Here is a 23,367-nt window from a genome sequence, read left to right on the forward strand (position 1 = left end):
CTCTGAAATTTTTAAGTTATTGAACCAAGTTGAGAAAAACACCTATTTTCTCATGTAACATTTTTGTGTCTTCGTGAAATATACAAGTATAGTAAATTATCAAAATCAAAATTTTGTAGAGCAGTATTTTATGAACATCATTAATAACAGCTTCATCTTCTATGCTTTTAAAATTAAAATTGTTACAGCGAATCCTGTTAAAAAGGAGAAAATGGATATTTTGGTTGCATTTAGGTTTTTTTCTACAATAAACAATGCTACAGTAAAATTCCTTGTAACGTGCTTTTGTTGCTGTAGGTTAGATTCCTTAATTTGGGAAGTTATGCATTTTTAAAATTATAATAGACTAGAGGCCCAATACATGAAATTTGTGCAAGAGTAGGCCATCCTTCCCCTGGCTGCTGGCATCGGCTTCCCTCTGGCAGCCGGGACCCAGGCTTCCCTCCAGCCGAGGCAGGCACCTGGGACCTGGGTTTCCCTTGCAACCTGGCTTTGTCCGGAAGGATGTCTGGTCTAATTAGCATATTATGCTTTTATTATTATAGATATGTCCAGATTAGATTATTATCCAAAATGTGAACTAGAATAACAGTTATCATTACTGTTTTCATTATTGCTTATATTTTCACAGCATCAGCAGAAAGTGTATAAAAGCTTTTATCTGAATTTTAACCATAAGAGTCTTTGTGGAGAGTTACCACTGTGTCATTAGCTATTAGAAACCTGACATTTACTGTATTAACACTTGTTTATTTGGCTAAATGGCTTTTCTTTTTTAGCTTTCTATTCATAAAAATAAGTTGTCTGAACGTCAGGAAAAAGTGTTGAACCTGAAGAAAGACTTGGCAGAAATGCAGGAGTGGATGACTGAGGTGGAAGAAGAAGACCTGGACAAGGATTTTGAATACAAGTCACCAGAAGAACTTGCAAGTGCTGTGGAAGAAATGAAGGTGAGGCTGGGATAGTCAGTGTCAGCAGGCTTTATCTTTCCCTTTAAAGTCAATCAATCTGTAAATCATGATTGTGCAATTGACCCTTGAACAACACAGGTTTGAACTGTAGGGGTCCATTTATACACAGATTTTTAAAAATAAAATACTGTAAATGTGTTTTCTCTTTTTTATGGTTTTCTTTATAACTTTTTCCCCCTCTAGCTTACGTATAACATACAAAATATGTGTTCATTGACTGTTTATGTTATTCGTAAGGCTGTTTATGTTATTGGTCAACAGTAGGCTCTTAGTTGTTAGTTTTGGGGGAGTCAAAAGCTAGTCATGAATTTTGATCCATTGTGTTGTTCAAAGGTCAATGGTACATAATTCTTCATAGGAGGATTTCAAATTTAAAAAAAAGGAAGGGGAACTGCTGTGATTCTAGTAAGGAAGGAAGTTCAACGTGGTCCGTGAGTTGAATCCATGTAGGGCCCTGAGATGTTTTCTTATTTTAGAACCTGGGGAACCACAGAGACTGAATTAAAAAAATTCAGTGACATCAATCACATTCACAGTGTTGTGCAATCATCACAACTATTTCCAAAAATTTTCAGGAATAATTTTTTTTTTTCATTAGGACCAAGAAAGACTTTCCAGTTTGCTTGGGGTTTATCCTTATTTCATCAGATGTGTTCTTCCAGTTACTACATGGGGCACGCCGCATGTATATAAGTGGTTTGTTAGAGCAGTAGGAACATTGTCAAGGGATTTAATATCAGTTGGGGCCACAGGATATATTTTCCGTGAACTTATATTCCTATGTCAATAGTCTTGAACACTCTTTTTTTTTTTCCTTCTTAATATGATAAAAGAACTGGGCATCATTCCCAAATTTCTAACCTCACTTCAAGTCTCCTTCAGTGTCCAAGCCAAAGGAGATAGTGATTAAAGGCTATTTTAAAAAATAAGATTAAGCAACACATTGAATGTTTTAGGCCAAAGTTAACTTGCCTAAAAGTGTAACTAAAGCAAAAATCTCTGTGCAGATGTTCTTTAAAAAGTATTAGATTTTGCCCAACTTGTGTGACTCAATGGTTGAGTGTCAACCTGTGAACCAGGAGGTCACGGTTCAGTTCCAGGTCAGGGCACATGCCCAAGTTGCAGGCTTGATCCCCCGTAGGGGTCTTGCAGGAGGCAGCGAATCAATAATTCTCTCTCATTATTGATGTTTCTATCTCTCTCTCCCTCTCTGAAATTAATAAAAGTATATTTTAAAAAGGATTAGATTTAATCCATGCATTATTATATATGACAAAGAACTTTTATTGTCCTTGTATTTTCACAGAAGCATAATTTTTAGTGTAGCTTTTTAAAAATATATATATATTTATTGATTTCAGAGAGGAAGGGAGAGGGAAAGAGAGAAAGAAACATCAATGATGAGAGAGAACCATTGATCAGCTACCTCCTGCATGCCCCACACTGAAGATTGAGCCCGAAACCCAGGCATGTGAACTGACTGAGAATCGAACCTTGACCTCCTCGTTCATTGGTCAGCACAGAACCACTGAGCCACGCCAGCTGGGCTAGTGCAGCTTTTTTTTTTAAAGCTTTAAAAATATTCAGTATATAAGGTATTTTAAATGTAGCCTACTACGTTAAGAACCATCTTATTTCATTTATTCTCTTTACAGTACTGGCATTGTAGTTCTGTGGTTTATTTAAGTTTCTAGGGATGAGAGTTTAGAAAAATGAGATTTAACACCCTCGATTGGGCAACATTCTATTTATTTTTATTTTTCCAAACAACCATTTGAATTTTAAAAACCACTACACTTATTTATTTTATCCAACCTATGAAAGTTTAAAACCATTAAGAAGTAAAGAAAGCAGAACAAGAAAATATAAAGCTGTTTTTGGTTGATTTTCCTGAAAGTGAGACTACCCTAAGTGCAGAATGGGAGTCAGGAGAGAAATATTTCTAGATCAGATTTTCCTAGTATAACTTTATCATCTTGGAAATGCTGTTCAGTATCAGAAGGCTAGATATACTGATGTCACAGACAGAAAAATATATTTGCATAATTTTTAAAGGACACATCTACCATGGTGCATCTCAAATTTGTGACCATTTATTTATTTCAGTCTAATGTTCAGAACTCTAGTGGCCAATTAAAATTAATTCACTTGGAATCTTATCATGGGCCCAGACTTTGAAAATATTTAATGTCAGTAAACATAACGTAAGGATGACTTCGGTGTTAACGTTGCCTGCCTGTTATTAAATGAAAATGTTTATGTGGGACTGTTTTCATTGGGGCATATAATGAGTGAGAATTTATAGTTAGAATTTAATTTAATTTAATTTAATTTAATTTAATTTAATTATTTTATTTTTTCAAAAGCAGTCTCTGTAGTGATTACCTAAATAGTGTTCTAAATTAGGTAGTTGAAATCATATAGATGTTTTAATTTTGGTTTAGTTATTTTAGGAAAAAGAAAGACATTGGTTAGTGAGAAAGGGGGAAGATTTTCATTTCTATCCTTCCCTGGAACAGAGGGCGAAAGAGGATGTGCTGCAGAAGGAGGTGCGAGTGAAGATTCTGAAGGACAACATCAAGTTATTGGCTAAAAAGGTGCCCTCTAGTGGCCAGGAATTGACATCTGAGCTGAATGTTGAGCTTGAGAATTACCAACTTCTTTGCAACAGAATTCGAGGAAAGTGCCACACACTTGAGGTATGCAATTTTTTTCAGTGATGTGTTTCTGAGATTAAAACTTTGTAATGTACTGCCCATTTCCATTTCTTGGAAAAAAACTTGATTTTTTTCCCAAACACTGGATCATAAGGGAAAATAGTTCTTAGTTAATAGGTTAATAAAACGAAGCAGGGATAAAAAAATATAGGAGACCAAGATCTACCCTCAATTAAGGTTCATGGGAAAGTCATTTAACATCTTTAGACTTTACATTTTTTTATATTTGAAATGAAGGTTTTCTTATCACATATGATCCATAGGCAGATTCTATAGATTCTAGAACAGTATACTGTGAACATCTCTTTTGTTTTGTTTTTCCTGCTTAGTGCACAGACAGAAATGGAGGTTTTTAATTTTTTTTATTTAGATTGGCATCTACAGTTAGAATCACCTGAAAGGAAGTAGAGGAGGTAGAACTTGAATATGCTGGTAATTGACTGGGCATTGGGTTTAAGATGCAGATGATTCTATGAGTTTTGTTTTTTTATTTAATATAAAATTGAGTTCTTTCTTACTTGTTTCTATATTAGTGTGACTTTTATGTCATTAAAATAGTTTAGGAGCACTTCAATTTAAATTCAGCTCAACCTCAAATAAACGATCATATTGAAGTATATCCTAAAATGGTAAACAGCACAACTATAATATTTAAACTGAACTCAACCATTACTTGCTTGTTCTGAAACTATTTTGTGGTAAAGATAAACATGGATAATTGAGACTAGTTAATAAGAAAGCTACAACTCAAAACCTCACTCTTTAATATTAACATATTATGTAATGTAAAATACAGGAGGTTACTCATTTGAGAAATTAAAATTCTGTAAACAGAACATATAGTGTTATGCATGCCTAACCTTAAATCCTAGTGAATGATATTGGAATTGAACTTTACTACAGTTTGATGCATGTTTTCTTCTCTGTCATAACCACCCCTGATTTTGCTCTTTTTTCTTTTCCTTTTATTTCTAGCCAAAATAACAACTCATTATATATATATTTTTAAATTAAAAAAAATTTTTAATTGATTTCAGAGCAGAAGTGGGAGAGAGAGGGAGAGAAAGAGAGAGTCATCAGTGATGAGAGAGAATTATCAATCGCTGCCTCCTGTATGCCCCACACTGCGGATTGAGCCCACAATGCCCTTACCTGGAATCAAACGGTAACCTCCTGGTTCATAGGTTGATGCTCAACCACTGAGCCATGCCGCCTGGGCTACATAATGAATGGAGTCCCCAAATCATCCCAGGCTAACAAAAGACCACCATGTATTGTGTCATTTCTTCAAGCTGTCTTTATGATCCAGAGGTGACAATCCTATCTAATAAAAGAGTAATATGCAAATTGACCCTCATACCAAGACACAAGATAGCCGCCCCCATGTGGTCAAAGATGGCTGCCCCCATGTAGACACAAGATGGCTGCCACAAGATGGCCAGCATAAGATGGCATGCAGGGGAGGGCAGTTGTGGGAAGTTAGGGGTGACCAGGCCAGCAGAGGAGGGCAGTTGGGAGTGACCAGGCCGGCAGAGAAGGGCAGTTGAGGGGGAACCAGGCCTGCATGGGAGGGCAGTTGTGGGCAATCAGGCAAACAGGGAGGGCAGTTAGGGGTGACCAGGCTGGCAGAGGAGGGCAGTTGGGGGGGACCAGGACTGGAGGGGAGGCAGTTGGGGGGGACCAGGCCTGCAGGGGAGAGCAGTCGGGAGGGGCCAGGCCTGCAGTGGAGGACAGTTGGGGGGCCTGCAGAGGAAGGCAGTTGGGGGACCAAGCCTGCAGGGGAGGGCAGTTGTGGGTGATCAGGCCAGCAGGGAGGGCAGTTAGGGGTGACCAGGCCAGCAGAGGAGGGCAGTTGGGGGGGGGACAAGGCCTGCAGTGGAGGGCATTGGGGGGGGGACCAGGCCTGCAGGGAAGGGCAGTTGTGGGTGATCAGGTCAGCAAGGAGGGCAGTTAGGGGTGACCAGGCCAGCAGAGGAGGGCAGTTGGGGGAGACCAGGTCAGCAGGGGAGGGCAGTTGGGGGGACCAGGCCTATAGGGGAGGGCAGTTGGGGGGGATCAGGCCTGCAGGGGAGGGCAATTGGGGGGAACCAGGCCTGCAGGGGAGAGCAGTTAGGGGGGACCAGGCCTGCAGGGGAGGGCAGTTGGGGGGGGACCAGGACTGGAGGGGAGGGCAGTTGGGGGGGACCAGGCCTGCAGGGGAGGGCAGTTGCAGGGGACAAGGCCTGCAAGGGAGGACAGTTGGGAGCCAGCAGTCCTGGATTATGAGAGGAATGTCCGACCGCCCGTTTAGGCCCGATCCCAGTGGGATCGGGCCTAAATGGGCGGTCGGACATCCCTCAAGGGGTCCCAGATTGGAGAGGGTGCAGGCTGGCCTGAGGGACACCCCCCACCCCGTGCACGAATTTTGTGCACCGGGCCTCTAGTTTTAAAATAAGGAATGAGGGTTTGGAATTGCTTTGAGAATTACTTTTATAATTACTTTGAAATTAGTTTGAGAGAAGAGAAGGAAAAATGCAAAAAAAAAAAAAAAGATATAGGTAAAAGAGAAAAGATAAGGCCTTGATATTTTTAAAATGGTAAATGAAAAAGAAGAAAAAAGGGGCTTAAAAGTAAAAACTATTTTAAAATTATGTCAGTGATTACCAAAGAATGAATATTGGGCAGCAATAGACCAAATTTGTAAATTAGAGTGAGAATGCCCTTCTTAGTGGAATCTAAATGTATCACCTTGATTATTTTTAGACTCCTTAAAAAGATATGAAATCAGGAACTAGTTCAGACTTACAGAAGAGTAGAGGTAATACTATTAATACATCTTTTCACTATAACTAATGTTAACTTTTTGACATATTTTCCCAGATCTCATTTTTAAAATAAAGTACATTAGTATTGTGGAATCTGTTTTCTTCTTTTCTGTCCCATCTCATATCTCTCTTGAAGTAATCATCATCCAGAAGTTGGTGTATATTCTTCCCAACCATGTTTTTATATTGGTAATCTATACACCCACTTATGTCTCAGTTATCAATTTCTATGCAACAATCTCCCCAAAACGTAGTGACATTTAAAACAGCCACTTATTATTTCTCCTGGTTCTGTGTTTGAGGTGTCTCAGTGGGGTGGCTTCCTGCTCTATGTGGTCCATGACTAGCTCACTCAGGTGGCTGCATTCGACTGGGGGCTCAGCGGGGACATTCACAGTGGCCTCTCATCCCCCAGGCCTCTCTCCACGGGGTCTCCCAGTTTCACAGCTTCTCTACCACATGGCAGCTGGCTTTTCAGAGGGAGAAAGCGGGAGCTCCCAGTCCTCTTAAAGGCTTGGCTGCAATTTGACACAGTGTCACATCTGTAACATTCTTTTGGTCTAAGCAAGTCACAAGGCCAACCCACGTTCCAGGGCAGGAGAAGAGAATTTCACCACTTAACGGGAGTAAAGGCAAAAAAACTGTGGCCATCGTTAATCCACCACAGTTCATCCTCTGGTCATACATTAGTGACAGTCCTCCCACATGCACAATGCACTTACACTGTCCCAGGGACTCCCTAAGGCTTATCCAGTACAGCATCAAGCTCGAAACCCTGCATCAGGTCTAAACAAATGTGACTCTCAGGACAATTTCTTTAGGTGCAGGTGTGGCACCATTCAATCTGGTGACGTGCCCATTAGAAAGATAAGTTATCGCACCCCATATACTCACATTCAAAGGTGAGCTAGGCATAGGAAAACCTCAGCGGCACTCCATTAAAAAAAGTGGGGGCCGTGGAAGGTAAATAGCAGTCACTGTTAATAGTGACTCTGAATTGTAATAATAGTCCTTCTGAAATCTGGCCAGGGCCCCTACACCAGGGGCGGGACTGGTACTTGATTAGGGACCAGTTCTGTTTCCTGGGAATGCTGCTCATTTTTCCTTTCCCATAAGAAAATGGGCTCTGCTTGCAGTTGCAGCTGAGTAGATGTCTCTGCTGCTTTCCACCTGTAGAAATCTGGGGGACCAGACACACCTTTTCTCTTTTAGTCTTACCCAAGGGCTGGCAAATTGCAACCTGAGGGTCAAATCTGGCTTGTGTCTCTTCCACTGTGGCCTGTGAGCTAACAATAGTTTGTATGTTTTTCATTTTTAAAGGGTTATTAACAACAAACCAACACACACACAAAATAAACATAAGGATCTGTGGCAGGGGCCAGATGTGGCTTGTGAAACTTAAAATATTTACTGTCTGGCCTTTCATGGAAAAAGTTGCTGCCCCCTGACCCGGTAAACACAACTCATTCGGAGTGCAGGCTGGAACGTGCCTTCTCTCAGTCAGTGGATCCAAAAGAAAACCAACCGGGAGGCTCCACGTGGAACTCTCTTTCCCACATTTATCAGTCCAATAGGCTCCTCTTCTGTGGGGAAGGGGCTGTCCCTCCCGTAATTTTCTCCTAGGAAGTGGGGGGTATAAATTTATCCCCCGGAAACCCCTCATAGGAATTGGGGAATAGTGATTGCATTAATACAGTTAGTATAGCTCCATTTTGGGCAAAATATGGTTCTTTGCATATATAGACATGTTCATATGAATTTAGAAAACAGTTGGAAAGAGTATACAGCAAATTGTTTTTGTTTTTTTTATTGTTTGAAGTATTACAAATAGTAGTACATATGTCTCCTTTTTTTTTTTCCCCATTGACCTCCCCCCGGCCTCCCCTACCCCCCAGTACATGCCTTTACCTGCCCCCCCCCCCAATCCCCCGCCAGTGTCTTGTATCCATTGGTTATGCTTATATGCATGCGTACAAGTCACAAGTCCTTCGGTTGATCTCTTACAGCCCACCCCCCAACCTCCCCTGCCTTCCTGCTGTAGTTTGACAGTCTGTTCAATGCTTCTTTGCCTCTGTATCTATTTTTCCCCCATTTCTTTCCTTTAAAAAATCCTGCCTCTGCAGACTAGAAATAAACATATAATAACAAAAAATGTTTGAGTCCCAATTTCAATGTCCAACAGTTCTGAGTCCCCGTTTCAATGTTAAACAGTTCCTTATGTGTACATGTCAGCAATGATATCTGGATGGTGGGCACATGGTGGCAATGCCAACCCTCTCTGGTTTGGTCCTGGGCAACCTGCTGCGATGCACAGCTGCTGACTGCTAGCGTGGCAAGGCGTCGTCAGCGTCTTCCATCTCTGGACAGTTTCTCCTCTTGTCTTCGAATTGTTACATCCATTAGCTCTGAGTTGGAATAGGATGGACCCACGGAATTCCAGTTTTCTGTATAATTGTTAAAAAGTGTTGCGATTATGAGTGCTTTTACCTTTCTAGTTTAAAAGCAAACCAATAAAATACTTTTTTTTGCTACTAGTTAAATAATTTATTTTTGACTTTTAACCAGTTCCTTGGAATTTATTTTCCTGTAAAGAATGAGGCAGCTCGCTCCTCTTTGCCTCCCGTCTCCCTCCAATTGGTCCAATGTGATTTAGTAAAGAATGAGGTTTTATTTCATTTATTTGAAATTCCAATTTCATCAGTTTCTGGGTCTCCACCTATGCTCCTATCTAAATGCAGTGGTTGTTGAGTGGAGAGAATATGTAGCGCTGGAGATGCACGCATCTCTAAATGGCTGCTTGTCTAATGCACCTTCCTCCTTGCCTGCTCTAGGAGGTCTGGTCTTGTTGGCTTGAACTTCTTCACTATTTGGACCTTGAGACCAGCTGGCTGAACACTCTCGAAGAGCGGATGAGGAGCACAGAGGCCCTGCCGGAGAAGGCAGACGCTGTCAACGAGGCCCTGGAGGTGGGCGCCTGCGTTCTCCGTGGTATTTCTTGTTGCAGGGAAGCCAAATGAGTATTAAGATGAGGAACATTCTGCCTTACACCAGCAGGGCATTTTCTCCCTCAGCAGCTTTCAGTGTTGCCTTCCATTGCTTGAAGTGTTTGTACCATCCTTTATATTTAGATTAATGGTGACCCACTAACTCAGTCCCCGAGGTGGGTGCTTGTTTGTTAATTAGCGTATTGTAGACATCAGGAAAGCACTGCAGTGATTTTCCTGCTTCTTTTTACCAGTCCCTGGATGGAACTCTGCCTTATGTTATTAGGACAATTGCTCTCTTGTTTCTTCATGAAGTTATTTTTGCTCCTAAGACACGGCAATGACTGTGTTTACAGTGGCTCCTACCATGTTATCGTCAGATGTGACAAGTTGGAGGACAGGGTGGGAAGGGAAGAGTGAGAAGTGTGGGATCCTGTCCGAGGAGCTTGTCTCTAGGCCCCACTTGAATTCCTTGAGGCCAAGACATGCACCTGATTTTTCTTTCACGATGACTTAATACCTGTTTCTTAAATGAAATAAAATATGAAGACAATAGAGCTGCTTTAAAAAAAAAAAAAAAAAAGGAGGAAGAGGCCAGGAAGAGGGTAAGTATGCTTTTGAAATTGTAGGGACACATGGTAATTAAGCGGATGACTGGATTGAAGGTCAGAAGTAAGTCAAAGGTGGTACCTGAATCCCAGGAGCTGGATGCTCTGCTGGAGAAAAGATGTCACTTCTCAGATAAAGGAGCAGAGTGAGAGGTGAAGTGCATGAAAACAATGAAAAGCTTAATTTAAAAATGAATATTTTCCTAACATGAGAATTAAAACGTGCGTTCTAGAAATATGGAAAATGGAGAAAAGTATAAAACAAACTCTAAGATAAATACTTTTAAACATTTTGGCAAATTTCTTCCTACTTATTATTTTTGTTAATCCTCACCTGAGGATATTTTTTTCATTGCTTTTCAGAGAAAATGGAAGGAAGCGGGGCAGGGGGGAGAGAAAGAAAGAGCTAGAAAGAAACATCAATGTGAGAGAGACACATTGACTAGTTGCCTGTTGCATGAGCCCCAAGGGGAGTGGGCGAGGAGTGAACCTGCAACCCAACTAGGTGCCCTGGCCAGGAATTGAACCGCGACCCTTCGGTGCCCAAACTGACCTCTAACCACTGAAAAGCACTGGGCAGGGCTCTTCCTAATTATTGTTATTTTTAACACACGCACTGGAAGGTAGTACATTATAATAACTGGATCAAAGACTTTGAAATCATGAGTCAAATTGGAATCTTAGCTCTTCTTTTTACCGTATGTACCAGTATGTAGGTGAAGTACTTAAGCTCTCTGAACTTCAGTTTTCCCATCTGTAATATGAAATAATATTTAACTCCAAGGTTACTTAGATTTATGTACATATAAAGTGTGTATACAAAATAGTACCTAGCTTTCTGTATGTTATAGAAAACTGAGTACCTATTTTTCATAATATAATCAACAGTTTGAAATAATTTTGCTTTATAGTATTGTTTTCTGATTTCAAACTTTGTATCACACCATGAACATTTTCCCATGTAATTAATAATTACTAAAATTATTTATGAAGTTGTATTGTCATATATCATCTTTTATGCTGAGTTCTCAATTTTATGTATTTTTTAATACCATTATGGATATTTTTGCAAATTAATTAGTCCTCGTCTTGTTTCTTGGGTAGAAAATGGAATTACTTGTTAAAAAAAAATGGACACTTTTGGATCCTTGATACATTTTGCCTCAGTTAAGTGCATTATTTTCCCCCTCCTCTCCCTGTCCAGTCTCTAGAATCTGTTTTGCGACATCCAGCGGATAATCGCACCCAGATCCAGGAACTTGGCCAGACTCTCATTGATGGAGGGGTCCTTGATGACATAATCAGTGAGAAACTGGAGGCTTTCAACAGTCGATATGAAGAACTGAGTCGCCTGGTAAGAACTGGGACGTGCATGAGTATAGATTAGGTGTTTGTGAGACGGAGCTGACTTCAAGAGCTTGTACCAAGGGAAAAAGTTGGTAACCAACATTAACGGGGGTGTTGCAGGCTTTAAAATACTAGCTGAGGAAGAGTAAACCCAGCTCTATAGGGAGGCAAAACTTGATGATTAAAAAAAATCTTATCTTTGAGATGGTTTCTATTTATGAACCATTTCATTTCCTTTGAGTTATATTATAGCTGTATATAAGAATAACTCATATTGTCCTAGAAATACTAGGGCAGGCAGAATTTGACATAAGCTGTTGTGATAAAATGCCAAGCTGTCTTAGATGCATATCCAGAATGAATTGCAACGTGTATGCTCATATCAGTAAGTAGAGAAAGGAGACTGTTCTTCCCTAGGAGGGTTAGATGGATATTAGTGCTTTCAAACACATATTAAATAATAACTGTTGATGCTGAGATTGGGAAAAGAATCAATCTTGATTCAAAAGTGCAGCAAGTAGTGGTATACACACATGTACATGGAACTTGTTTTAGGCTTTGGAAAAAAGCTTTATATGTTCATTCTACTGATAGACATTTGTTATATTTTATATCCTTGTTTATAACTTATTGCTGATTCCTAAAAACACCTTAAATTCATAGTAAATGGGAAATTCTCTGTTTAATATATTATTTAGGAAATTTTACCTTTTTACAGATTGTCATTGTATGTAGAAAGAAGTAAAAACGAGTAATTCACTGCAAGATATGTAAGATCCCACAAGGACCTTTTCATTGTCATCATTGCTAGTTATTTATTCATACTGCTCACCAAAGTCTTGACCTAGAGCCTGTATTTCTTTTCTTGGCGGCCAGATCATAGGGTTTTCTTATATTCAGCTATTTATGTTTGCGGAGACTAATGATTCCGTTTTATCCCCTGTGTAGGCAGAGAGAAAGCAGATTTCTTTGGAAAAGCAACTCCACGTCCTACGGGAAACTGATCACATGCTTGAAGTTTTGCAGGAGAGCTTACTGGAGCTGGACAAGCAGCTCACAACCTACCTGACGGACAGGGTAGACGCCTTACAAGTTCCACAGGAAGCTCAGGTACTGCCATGGATCTGAGGTGTTTGAGTCGTCAGAAGAGCAAGTGTAGTAATCGCCTCCTCACCTGCAAGAGCACCAGCCCCTCCTGCCATCCCAAACCGGCAGTCCGTGAGAAAGGGTGACCTTGCTTTTGGGGCAGCATGTGGGTTTTGGAGTTCTCTTGGTCTTTATGTAAAATCTGGTAAATGATAGCTTCCTTAGCTATGAAATTGGGAAAATTCCTTTTTATAAATAAGCAGTGAACATTAGAAATGACAAAAGCAAAGACCATAGTTTGTGCACAACATACAGTAGTCTGCGTTTTTATTATACTGCAAACTTACTGAAACTTGAACAGGGCTCTGCATATTCTTATGTAATATATGATTATATGGAACTTAAAAAAAATACATCCTTCCCTGCTTCTGATCTCTTTGTAGAAAATTCAAGCAGAGATCTCTGCCCATGAGCTAACGCTGGAAGAGTTGCGAAGAAACATGCGCTCTCAGCCTCCGACCTCCCCGGAAGGCAGGACTGCTAGAGGAGGAAGTCAGATGGATGTCCTGCAGGTGACGAGGGGGAGCGATGTGTGGGCAGTGATTACTTGGATGCCTTTGGTTTTCTTTTTGATGTGAACAGTAAGACGAGTGACACATTGCAGGTGCATTGCATTACAGGCAGAGCTGCAGAAACAAATCGTTGCATGTGTGGACAATATCGAATGTGATTCTGTAGTTGAGTTGAGAAGAGATGGAAAGCTAGGTTTCGAAGTTAGGTTGATAAGTCTTTCCCCTAATGCAGAGTCCCCGTCAGTTCTCTGCGGCTAATACACCAGGCACCACTCAGTCCTTTGCGGTGGATGCGAGATTGACTTTCACTCTGAGCTCATGAATAACACTTTGAGTTCTAGTTTCCTGACTATAGTTTTCAAATAGGTGAGAAAATTAGTGAAGTTTTAATTTCAGCGAGGCCAGTTTAGCCTTTTATTATATCTAAGACTGACACACTGAATGTCAAGTGATGTATGACCCTGGGTAACCTTGCTGAGTTCCTTTATGGAATGCTTTTATTGTGCTTTATTTTTACAGTTTTTTAGCAGCATGTGTTATACTAATACCATCTGTTGAGAGAGATTATCATTCTGATGTGAATTGCTTATTATTATCATTTCTTCAAACAGAGAAAACTTCGAGAGGTGTCCACCAAGTTCCAGCTTTTCCAGAAGCCTGCGAACTTCGAACAGCGCATGCTCGACTGCAAGCGTGTGCTGGATGGTGTGAAAGCAGAACTGCATGTGCTGGACGTGAAGGATGTGGACCCTGATATCATCCAGACCCACCTGGACAAGTGTATGGTGAGGGCATTGGTGGTTAATGGGTCCACTGGGTTTTCCAGCAGCAAATATGGCTTCATCTAGCATAACGTACATGGTTTGTTCAATATTTATTTGTCTATGGTGTGCTAACAATAGGAGTGAATGATGAAAAACAGGTTATAAATAAGAAGTGTGGTCTTTTCCTCCCAAGACATTAGAAGAGATAGGGGAGATAGATAGGAGGGAGTAAAATCAATTATTACAGTGTCGTGAAATAAAAAAGAAAAAAGGCATAAATATACATACATATATGTGTGTGTATATATATATATATATATGTGTGTGTGTATACACACACACACACACACACACACACATATATATATATATATATATATATATATATATATAAATGTGATTAAAAAACAAAGGAAACACTCATAATCACAGCATGATATTAGGAAAGGCTTTGGCAGAATATGACTAAAGAACTAACTTTTAAAGGATAAATTTAAGGTAGCTAGAAGAACCATACTTAGAATGGATGTTAGGAATATTACCATGTAAAAAATTATTCTTAAGGATACTTAAATTTTAAATTTTAATTTATAAAGTCTAAATCTAAAATATGAAAGAAGAAATTATACTTAGAACAGATGTCAGGAATATTACAGAAAAATCATTCTCTAGAAAAATTAATTTTAATTTTTAGATCTTTAGGTTTAAAATGATTTAGAAGGCCTTATTGCTGTTGCAGTCTTGCAGTCTTGAATTTTAAAATTCAATTGCTTATACATTTTAAAATGTGGCTAAGCATACATACTCTTAGAATTAGTGTTCTGCTTGAGAAGAATTCTGAAGAAGCTGAAGATGACACCTGTTAAGACAATAAAAGATTGGGAAGAGTTCTTTGTGCTTATCAAAACTCTTACCTCCACATGTCTGCTATATACCAAAGGTTGTTTGATTACTCAAAAGCTGAAATGGGTGGAAGAATGAATAAATAGGATACATTTCTCTCTCTCTGTGTGTGCATGTGTGCACACACTGATATATGTAAATATTTACTGAGATATAGAGGTCAACAAAGCAAGCACCATTCTTGACTGTGTGTAACTTGACCCAGGGGTCTATTATGTGACAGAGCCACCTGAGATGCTTCAGGTCAGGATCATGATGAATGGACAAGAGAACCTGCACAGATTGGTTTAAGGTAACGAAGATGAAGACAGCTCTGAATTTGACTTGATGACTAAAATTTCTTAAAGTCATATTCATCTTGATGTGTTACGTTGTCATATATCTTCTTATTACATAAGTAGTATGTACCGATGTGGTAGCCTTGGTACTTCAGAATTGTAAGAAAAAAATAAGAATGCTAATACTTCCAAATTCCAATAGCCAGAAATATAGCCAGAGTTGGCTTTTTTCTAATAATAGCATTTAGGATTTTTAAAGTCATAATTTTAAAAATGATAGACATTCCAATTTTTAGTCCTGATATTTTCACGTTTTATGTTTGGAAAATGTTCATAAACTTTTAAAATACATATATAAGTATTTTTTGGAAACAAGTATAAATGCCATTTGTTTATTTTCTTCTCTAATTTAAAAAAGTTATTGCAAACTTGATGCCATTTTACTCATCCTTTGAATCCAAATCGGGGAAAGATAAAGCCCTTTGATCTCCGTAGTTAAATCATAGTTGTCAATCTGGATAAGCCGTGTTCTGAAATGATTCCAGTTACTGGGTTTTCACTGTGATCTGTGCGATTTGTCTTGTTTTCTTTTTAAGAAACTCTATAAAACTCTAAGTGAAGTCAAGCTTGAAGTAGAAACAGTAATAAAAACTGGAAGGCACATTGTTCAGAAGCAGCAAACCGACAACCCCAAGGGGCTGGACGAGCAGCTGACTTCTCTGAAGGTGCTCTACAATGACCTGGGTGCTCAGGTGAGGACAGCAGCGCACCGCCACTTCTCTCTCTCTGTCTCTGTGTGTGTGTGTCTCTCTTTCTCTTTTGTGCATTTCAAAATTTCACTTCTGGGAGAATGTGTCTTTAAATTTTATGGTATTAATAATATTTTCAGTGATTCCAATAATTTTTATTAATTTTTAAATGTTTGTGCTAACATTGCAAGAGTACAAATTGTATTGAAACTTATTTTTAATATTTAATCCAGATTCACTTTATATTTTCAATGACTATGACATTTCAAAAGTAAACTTTAAAAATAATAGTCCCTGTTTAAACTCAAGTTATTGGTTTATGCCAATGCCAATAATAGCATTTAGGGTTTTTAAAATCATAATTTTAAAAATTGAATTTAAATTGGTATTTAAATTGAATAGTCTACTGAGAGTGTTCAAACATCAGGTTCTAATAAATATTATGTGACAAGAAGGTCACATTGATCTAGCAGGATTTAAAATCCTTTCAGGAAACAGCTATAATTTGGACATTTTAGTGAAATCGGTGGGGGAGGGGTGGGTCATTTACTGACTGGATCCAATAGGCTGAGTGTCTTCTCTCACTGAGAATCTCAGTCTTGAAACCAGGGAAGTAAAAAAAAAAAAGTGTGGAACTGAAAGCTTGGCAGTATTAGAAAGCTGTGTTAGATTATATTTTAGATCCTTCTTGAGTTATTAAATAGTAACTGAGTTTCTGTAAGAGCCCAGAGAAAACCAGCTAAAATGTTATCACTTTCAAACCAGTGAAGATGGGCAGTCCATACATTTCCTGGGCGTTCACTTCACTTCTGCAAGATTGGGTTGTTGATTTTGATTCATTTTGATGCACTGTACCACTGGATCACATTTCTCAGTGCATCATTTTGGTATTACACAGCTGAAGTTCTTTTTGAAACGTTATATTTATTTATTGAACGGGCAATTTATGCACGAGAATGGTGTTGCTGGTTTTTTCACCTGTTCTCTAATTCGGGCTACTGGCTCAGACCAGGCTCAATCCAATGGCTGTGTCACCTGGGTCATGGTCTTACCCTCTTTAGGCTTCACTGTCCTGTTCTGTAAAATAGGAAGGGCAATGCCTATTACAGAGGTGGTTGTGGGTTTTATTGTATAACATGTGTACTATTCCTTAACACCATTTGGGAGATGTATCCAGAGTCTGGTCAATGTTAATTCAGTTCATTTTGCTTTCTGTCAACAATAGTAAGAACAAAATAATAATAAAGGGTTTTATTGCATAGTCATTTACTGTATTTTTCATTAAATGGTTAATTGTAAAACATGATTGTGAAAATCGTGCTGTTTCCCCTCAAATTGCTAGGATATAATGTTTTTTAAACAAAGTCCGTCATTGAGATGATTTTAAGCATCTTGTGTTCAAAATAGTAGAAGATAACACTTACCGATCCCTTAACTTTGTTGCAAGGATTGGTCCAAGTCCTTTGTGTATGTATTTTTCTCATTATTTTTCTCATTGAAAACTCAGAACAACCTTTGGAGGGTCATACCTCTACCAAGGTCCCTTAGGAAAGAAGTGGCAGAGCTAAGATGAAAACCCAGGGTTGCCTGACACTTAACTACTACTGTATAGTGTCCCCTTGCAGAGATCAAGGTTGTATATCTCTTGGGATTCAATCCGAGTCAGTTTGGATCCTCAGCTATTATCCATGTTTAGTCCTCTCGCTTCCTTCGTTTCAGGTGACAGACGGAAAACAGGATCTGGAAAGAGCATCCCAATTGTCCCGGAAAATGAAGAAAGAGGCTGCTTCTCTCTCGGAGTGGCTTTCAGTGACTGAAGCGGAACTGGTGCAGAAATCCACCTCAGAAGGTTTGCTCAGCGACTTGGATACAGAGATTTCCTGGGCTAAAGTGAGTTGTGGTTCACGGGGACCACCAATATCATGCCAGCGTGACCTGTGGCATTTTTGTTCAGGGCAATCTGGGTGGATGTCATTTTCCTCCATTTTGTATTAACTATAGCCTTTTCTTTTTTCCGTTATTTTTTCTACTTCTCTGCGCTAAGAAAAACAATAAGAATATTTTTAAAACAACTATTTCAAGAATCTACTTTTGTCTTCATTCCAAAAGTGTTAAACTCTGATCAGTCACCAACAGGCCTTCAGAGGCGTTCTGCTTATGTGCACTTGAAAATATGATAGTTACACTTTCAAAGTTGATTTCTTTTGAGTATTCATTCCTCACACAGTGTTGTGCTGAATTTATTTGTTAATTCTTCTACAATAACTTTTGTACTAGTTACTAGCTTTTCTATTGCAAACAGATGTAAAGAGCACAGAGACAGAATTTTCAAAAGAATCAACGAAAGATCCAAGAGTTTTCTTTGGCTCTTTAGTTACTTTGATATTATAGAGATTAGGAGTGGATTTTCCAATTCTTTTTTGAAGTAGACAAAGAAGGAATGGAATACAAAGTAGTTTTTTTTTTTTTTTTTTTTTTTTTTACCAAGGCATTTTCTTTTCCCAAATTTACTTTCTAAGAAAGAGGCATGTATACTAGAGATAAGTACTGAAAATAATGATCAATACTGTGACAAAAATTTCTATAAAGTCACAAGATCGTTTTGGCATCCTACACTCGTTCTGGCCTGTGGGAAGTGAAGAGGAGGGGATTTGAGATCATAGGGGGTGATGCAACTCTTTAATTTGAATGCTCTGTGAAGAGAACAGTTGAATGAAAGTCAAGATATTAGGCACTAGAGAGAGTGTTCTCAGTTTAGAAAATAGCTGATGAAAAGCATAATTATGCCATGGGCTGTGTGAAGTGAAAAAAATATATGCAGGCAATGAAGAATGTTGGCATTTATAGGTGTATTGTGGGTGAATGGGAAACAAAGGCACCAAACTTTATTTTTGTTAAGTTTAGCTTTTTCAAGGAAATATTACCTTCTTTGTACAATATATTTTGAAAGCCCTTGTTTTCTCATTAGTAACATAAATTATATAAGCTAATTGAATGACATTTTTATAGTGAAAAAGAAAAGAGGGGAGCAAAAATTATCTATAATGAAAGAACACTGTTATCTTTTCAGTTTTTTACAGGCACATATAGACATGCACAGGCACAGTATGTATTTGAAAATAATTCTATTCTATTTAGTGTTTTATGACTTTCTTAAAAAAATACAAACCACCTTATATTTTTAACATTTTTCTTTACCTGTATGTTGTATCTCATAATGGAGACAGGCCTAATATTTAATTGCATATTTTATTTTTGATAGTTCCATTTTTCTATTTATGTTCATTTGATTTATTACCAATTTTCACTATTATGAAAAATGCTATGCCCTGTCTAGTGTGCTCAGTGGGTAGAGCATCAGCTCTTGCACTGAAGGTGTCTCAGGTTCGATACCCAGACAAAGGCACATACCTGGATTGCAGGTTCGATTCCCACCACAGTTGGGGCACATGCAGGAGGCAACCAATCAATGTGTCTCTCTCACACTGATGTTTTTCTCTCTCTCCCCCTCCCTCTTCTCTCTCTTTCTCTTCTCTTTCCCTCCCTCCCTACCACTTTCTCCAAAAAGCAATGGGAAAAAAATCCTTGGGTGAGGATTAACAAAAAATAAAAAATGCTATGATGAATATACTTGTAGCTAAATCATAACATGTATTTATAATTATTTTATGAGGATAAATTCTTAGAGCTAAAAATATTGAGTCTAGGGATATATCCATTTTAAAGTCTTATACAAATTATGAAATTGTCCTTCAGAAATTGTACCTACCAGCTCCATTTGAGAATTCTTACTTGCTTGTTTTAGCCACAGCTTTGACAATGGTAGGCAGATATGTTTTGGTTAGTTAATTAGAATATTTTCCATCAGTTTATAGGCCATTTGTAGTTCTTTTTTAAAAAATTGCCTTTTATTGTAATCTGACCATTTTTTTTCACCTGTTAGGTCTTTTGATTTAGAGCTCTTTACCTATTAAATTATTAATGCTTTGTATGTTGTCTATTATTGCAAAAATATTTTTGCTACTGTAGTTCCCTTTATATTCTGTATATATTTTAAAAATGCTGTTATTATATATTTTTAAATAATAAAATCATCATTTTCTTCATTATATATGCCATTAGTGCTTAAAAAGTTCAACTCTGCTCCAAGGTTATGTAATTATTTACTTACATTTTCTTCTAGTTCTTTTATAGTTTCATCTTTTTATCTTTAATGCTTTAATCCTTCTGGAATTTATTTTGGTGTATATAATGAGGTAAGGCTCTAACCTTTTTCCAAGTAGTTAACCAGTTATCTCAGCACTATCTACTGAGTAATTATCTCTTCCCCAATTGATTTGACTTGCTAACTTCATCTATTATTTTTGGCTGTTGATTTTCTTTGTTTACTCATTCACTGATCCAGCCCTCTGAAATGTTTTTTAGGCGTTTAGCTATGTGGCTTTATAATATGTTTGAATATATACTTAATAAATTCCCTGTTTTTAATGTTCCTTTTTTTGTATACACTCATATAAACTTCAGCAGTATTATTCTCAAAATCTTAAAAAAATATTTTCTTAGAAATTTTGATTTGAATTGCCTTAAATTTATAGATTTGTTTTGAGGGGATTTGACATTATTGTTATAATGTCACATGGCATGTCTCATTTCCCCTCAAATTTTTAAAATCCTTATATAATGCTTTGGTTATTTTCTTCATAAACACACACACACACACACACACACACACATATATGCAAAGAAGTTAATTTATTTTACATACTTTAAAAAACATACCTTTTTTATTAATTGCTTATAGCTGGTACATATAACATTTTTGCATATTTAATTTTTATTCATTCATCTTTGTACACATATAAATTCAATTAATTTTTCAGATTAAGACTGTAAAAATAAACTTATCTTTTCTGTAACTACTTACTCTTAAATTCCCATTTAGTCTTATTTTGGACTTGAAATAATGAAGGTGGTATATACAAGTTATGAATTCACAGCACATTCTCTTCACTAGAGTAAATCGAATGAAACATCAATATGTAACATAATCATCCATTTTTTCAAGGTTGTGTTTTCAGATTTATGAAACATGCATATTTCACCACATTTTAATATATTTGCACTTAAAAATAGGTAAAGTTATTTTCAATGCAAAATTTAAATAGCATTTTTATTCCTGAACGTAGAGTTTTCATTCCATGGTTTCAATGTCATTATTTTAGATGTGGTCATTCTCTTTACAATGAAATCTGTTAGCATAGATAGCATGTGTACTGTTTCAATTTATTTACTCATAGTTAAATCTTTCTTAAAGACCACACTAGTCAGTACATTCCCACTGAAGGAATGCAGAAAGTCTTAACTTCAGGAAACATGGCTGTGGGTATTCTATTTTTTCCCCCCTCCCTTCTGGAGAAGGACACTTGAGAGAAACATTTCAGTGCTTTTAAAAATATCAGTAATTGACATGGCCAAGTAAATGTTCAAACCTTGACTCCCTGGTGAATTTGCAATTTTTATGCTTTCCAAAATGTGATTTAATGATGTGAGATTAAATATAGACTCGCGCTCCTTTAAAGAATTGGTTTTAATGTTGGTTTAAAAAGGTGCCAGCAGCAGTAGGTTAGATATGCACATGTCACTTTATGATTGAAAGAACATTGTAGTTTTAATTTTGGAATCAAATATTCTCTCTCTAACTCTCTGACTATATACCTTGCCTATTGAATCTTATGAACATAAGAAGTAAGTTGTCATTATACTATCCAGAGTATTATGACAATTGTAAGACCAAAACTTAGATGTGCTAGTTCTTAATAATTTACTTAGGATGAAATACTTTTGTAATGCTTTTACAGTAAATTACGTTAGGCTATTTAGTTATAGGATGCAGTCCTTGCAAGTAACTATCGTACTCAATTGTCTCCTGTAGGAATCAAGGAGATATATTCATTATGAATTTTAGAATTATGAGTTCTGGGGTAGTTCTGCTTTGCCAGCTATAGTTACAGGAAGTGAACTTGATTGTTTACACCCAGAGTTATGATGAAGATAAATTAGTATTTGTGTGTGATACATGGAATTTACTAGTATACTTAAAATAAATAAATAACCTTTTTTTTCATATCTGAGTTTAATACATTTCCTGTTATATGCATAAGTAAATGTTTCCATTTTTATTAGCATCTTAAGAACTCTCACATGTTAGTAAGTTATGGAGTTTTGTAAACCTTTGGCAGTTGTAAACTTTCTAGGGAGTATGTGGAAGAAAAGTTTTCTGTTTTTTGTTTTTTTTTTTAAAGGAAGGTTGTATAAACTTTTATCATGTTCTGAAAGATCAAATGCGTCTTGGTATTTTTATTTTCTAGACTATTCTGAAGGATCTGGAAAAGAGAAAAGCTGATTTAAATACCATCACAGAGAGTAGTGCTGCCCTTCAGAACTTGATCGAGGGCAGCGAGCCTGTTTTAGAAGAGAGGCTCTGTGTCCTCAACGCTGGCTGGAGCAGAGTGCGTACCTGGACTGAGGACTGGTGCAATACCTTAATGGTATGTTTCAGGAAAAGTTAATGATGAAATCTTCTCTCCTTTAATTCTTTAAAAATGAATACAACTTTGATTAGAATTCCAAATTCTATTTTCTCGGTGTCACAGTAATGTTTTGCTTGTGAATTAATTTCATTAGATTACATCTTATTTTTTTTTCTTTAAAAAGGCAATAGCTAGAAAGAGTTTGAAATATCTCTAGTAGGTAATAACCATTTGTCATATACATGGAAGTATATACTTTAATATCTTAGTAAGTATACTTATTTGTTGCATTTTAATGATTTATTATTATATTTAATTATCATAAGCTATATATTATTTATAATCCTGTATAATAAAAGGGTAATGCAAATTGACTGAACAGTGGAACAACCGGTTACTATGACGCACAGTGACCACCAGGGGGCAGATGCTCAACGCAGGAGATGCCCCCTGGTGGTCAGTATGCTTCCACAGGGGGAGCATCACTCAGCCACAAGCCAGGCTGACGGCTGGTGAGTGCAGCGGAGGTGCTGGGAGCCTCTCCCTCCTCTGTGGCAACGCTAAGGATGTCCAACTGATGGCTTAGGCCCACTCCCCATAAGGAGCCGGTGTAAGCTATTAGTCAGACATCCCCTGAGGGCTCCTGGACTGCTAAAGGACGCAGGCCAGGCTGAGACCCCCCCACCCCCCAGTGCATGAATGTCATGCACCAGGCCTCTAATTTCTAATAATAATTTTGACTAGTTGGGTGACATTGGTCAAGGTACTTGAATGTTCTCTAAATCTTAGTTTTCTCATATGTAAAATGGGCATTATTATTATTTCTACCTCATACAGTTTTTGTGATGATTATATGACATAAAACATGTAGTGCTTATATATAATTATGTCTAAAACTAGAGGCCCGATGCACGAAATTCGTGCACTGGGGGGGGGGTGTCCCTCAGCCCAACCTGCACCCTCTCCAATCTGGGACCCCTTGGAGGATGTCCGACTGCCTGTTTAGGCCCGATCTCTGTGGGATTGGGCCTAAACAGGCAGTCGGACATCCCTT

At 37.9% G+C, this 23,367-nt stretch overlaps 1 protein-coding gene across 4 annotated transcripts in view; it reads left to right on the forward strand.

The window, feature by feature from the left end:
* UTRN (utrophin) overlaps positions 1-23,367 on the forward strand; it is a 479,531-nt gene that overhangs the window by 181,624 nt on the left and 274,540 nt on the right. For 3 of the 4 annotated variants that reach the window (XM_080663479.1, XM_080663480.1, XM_080663478.1), the window contains 10 exons: positions 780-950; positions 3,491-3,670; positions 9,324-9,458; positions 11,289-11,438; positions 12,380-12,541; positions 12,961-13,089; positions 13,701-13,874; positions 15,631-15,786; positions 17,503-17,673; positions 22,152-22,331. In XM_080663479.1, coding sequence (XP_080519605.1) covers positions 780-950; positions 3,491-3,670; positions 9,324-9,458; positions 11,289-11,438; positions 12,380-12,541; positions 12,961-13,089; positions 13,701-13,874; positions 15,631-15,786; positions 17,503-17,673; positions 22,152-22,331 — 1,608 coding nt within the window. Of the gene's footprint in view, positions 1-779; positions 951-3,490; positions 3,671-9,323; positions 9,459-11,288; positions 11,439-12,379; positions 12,542-12,960; positions 13,090-13,700; positions 13,875-15,630; positions 15,787-17,502; positions 17,674-20,013; positions 20,040-22,151; positions 22,332-23,367 lie in introns of those variants that run through there. The other variant, XM_080663481.1, reaches the window with a different exon arrangement.

Source organism: Plecotus auritus (assembly GCF_963455305.1).
Source record: "Plecotus auritus genome assembly, chromosome: 4".
NCBI classification, from domain to species: Eukaryota; Metazoa; Chordata; class Mammalia; order Chiroptera; family Vespertilionidae; genus Plecotus; species Plecotus auritus.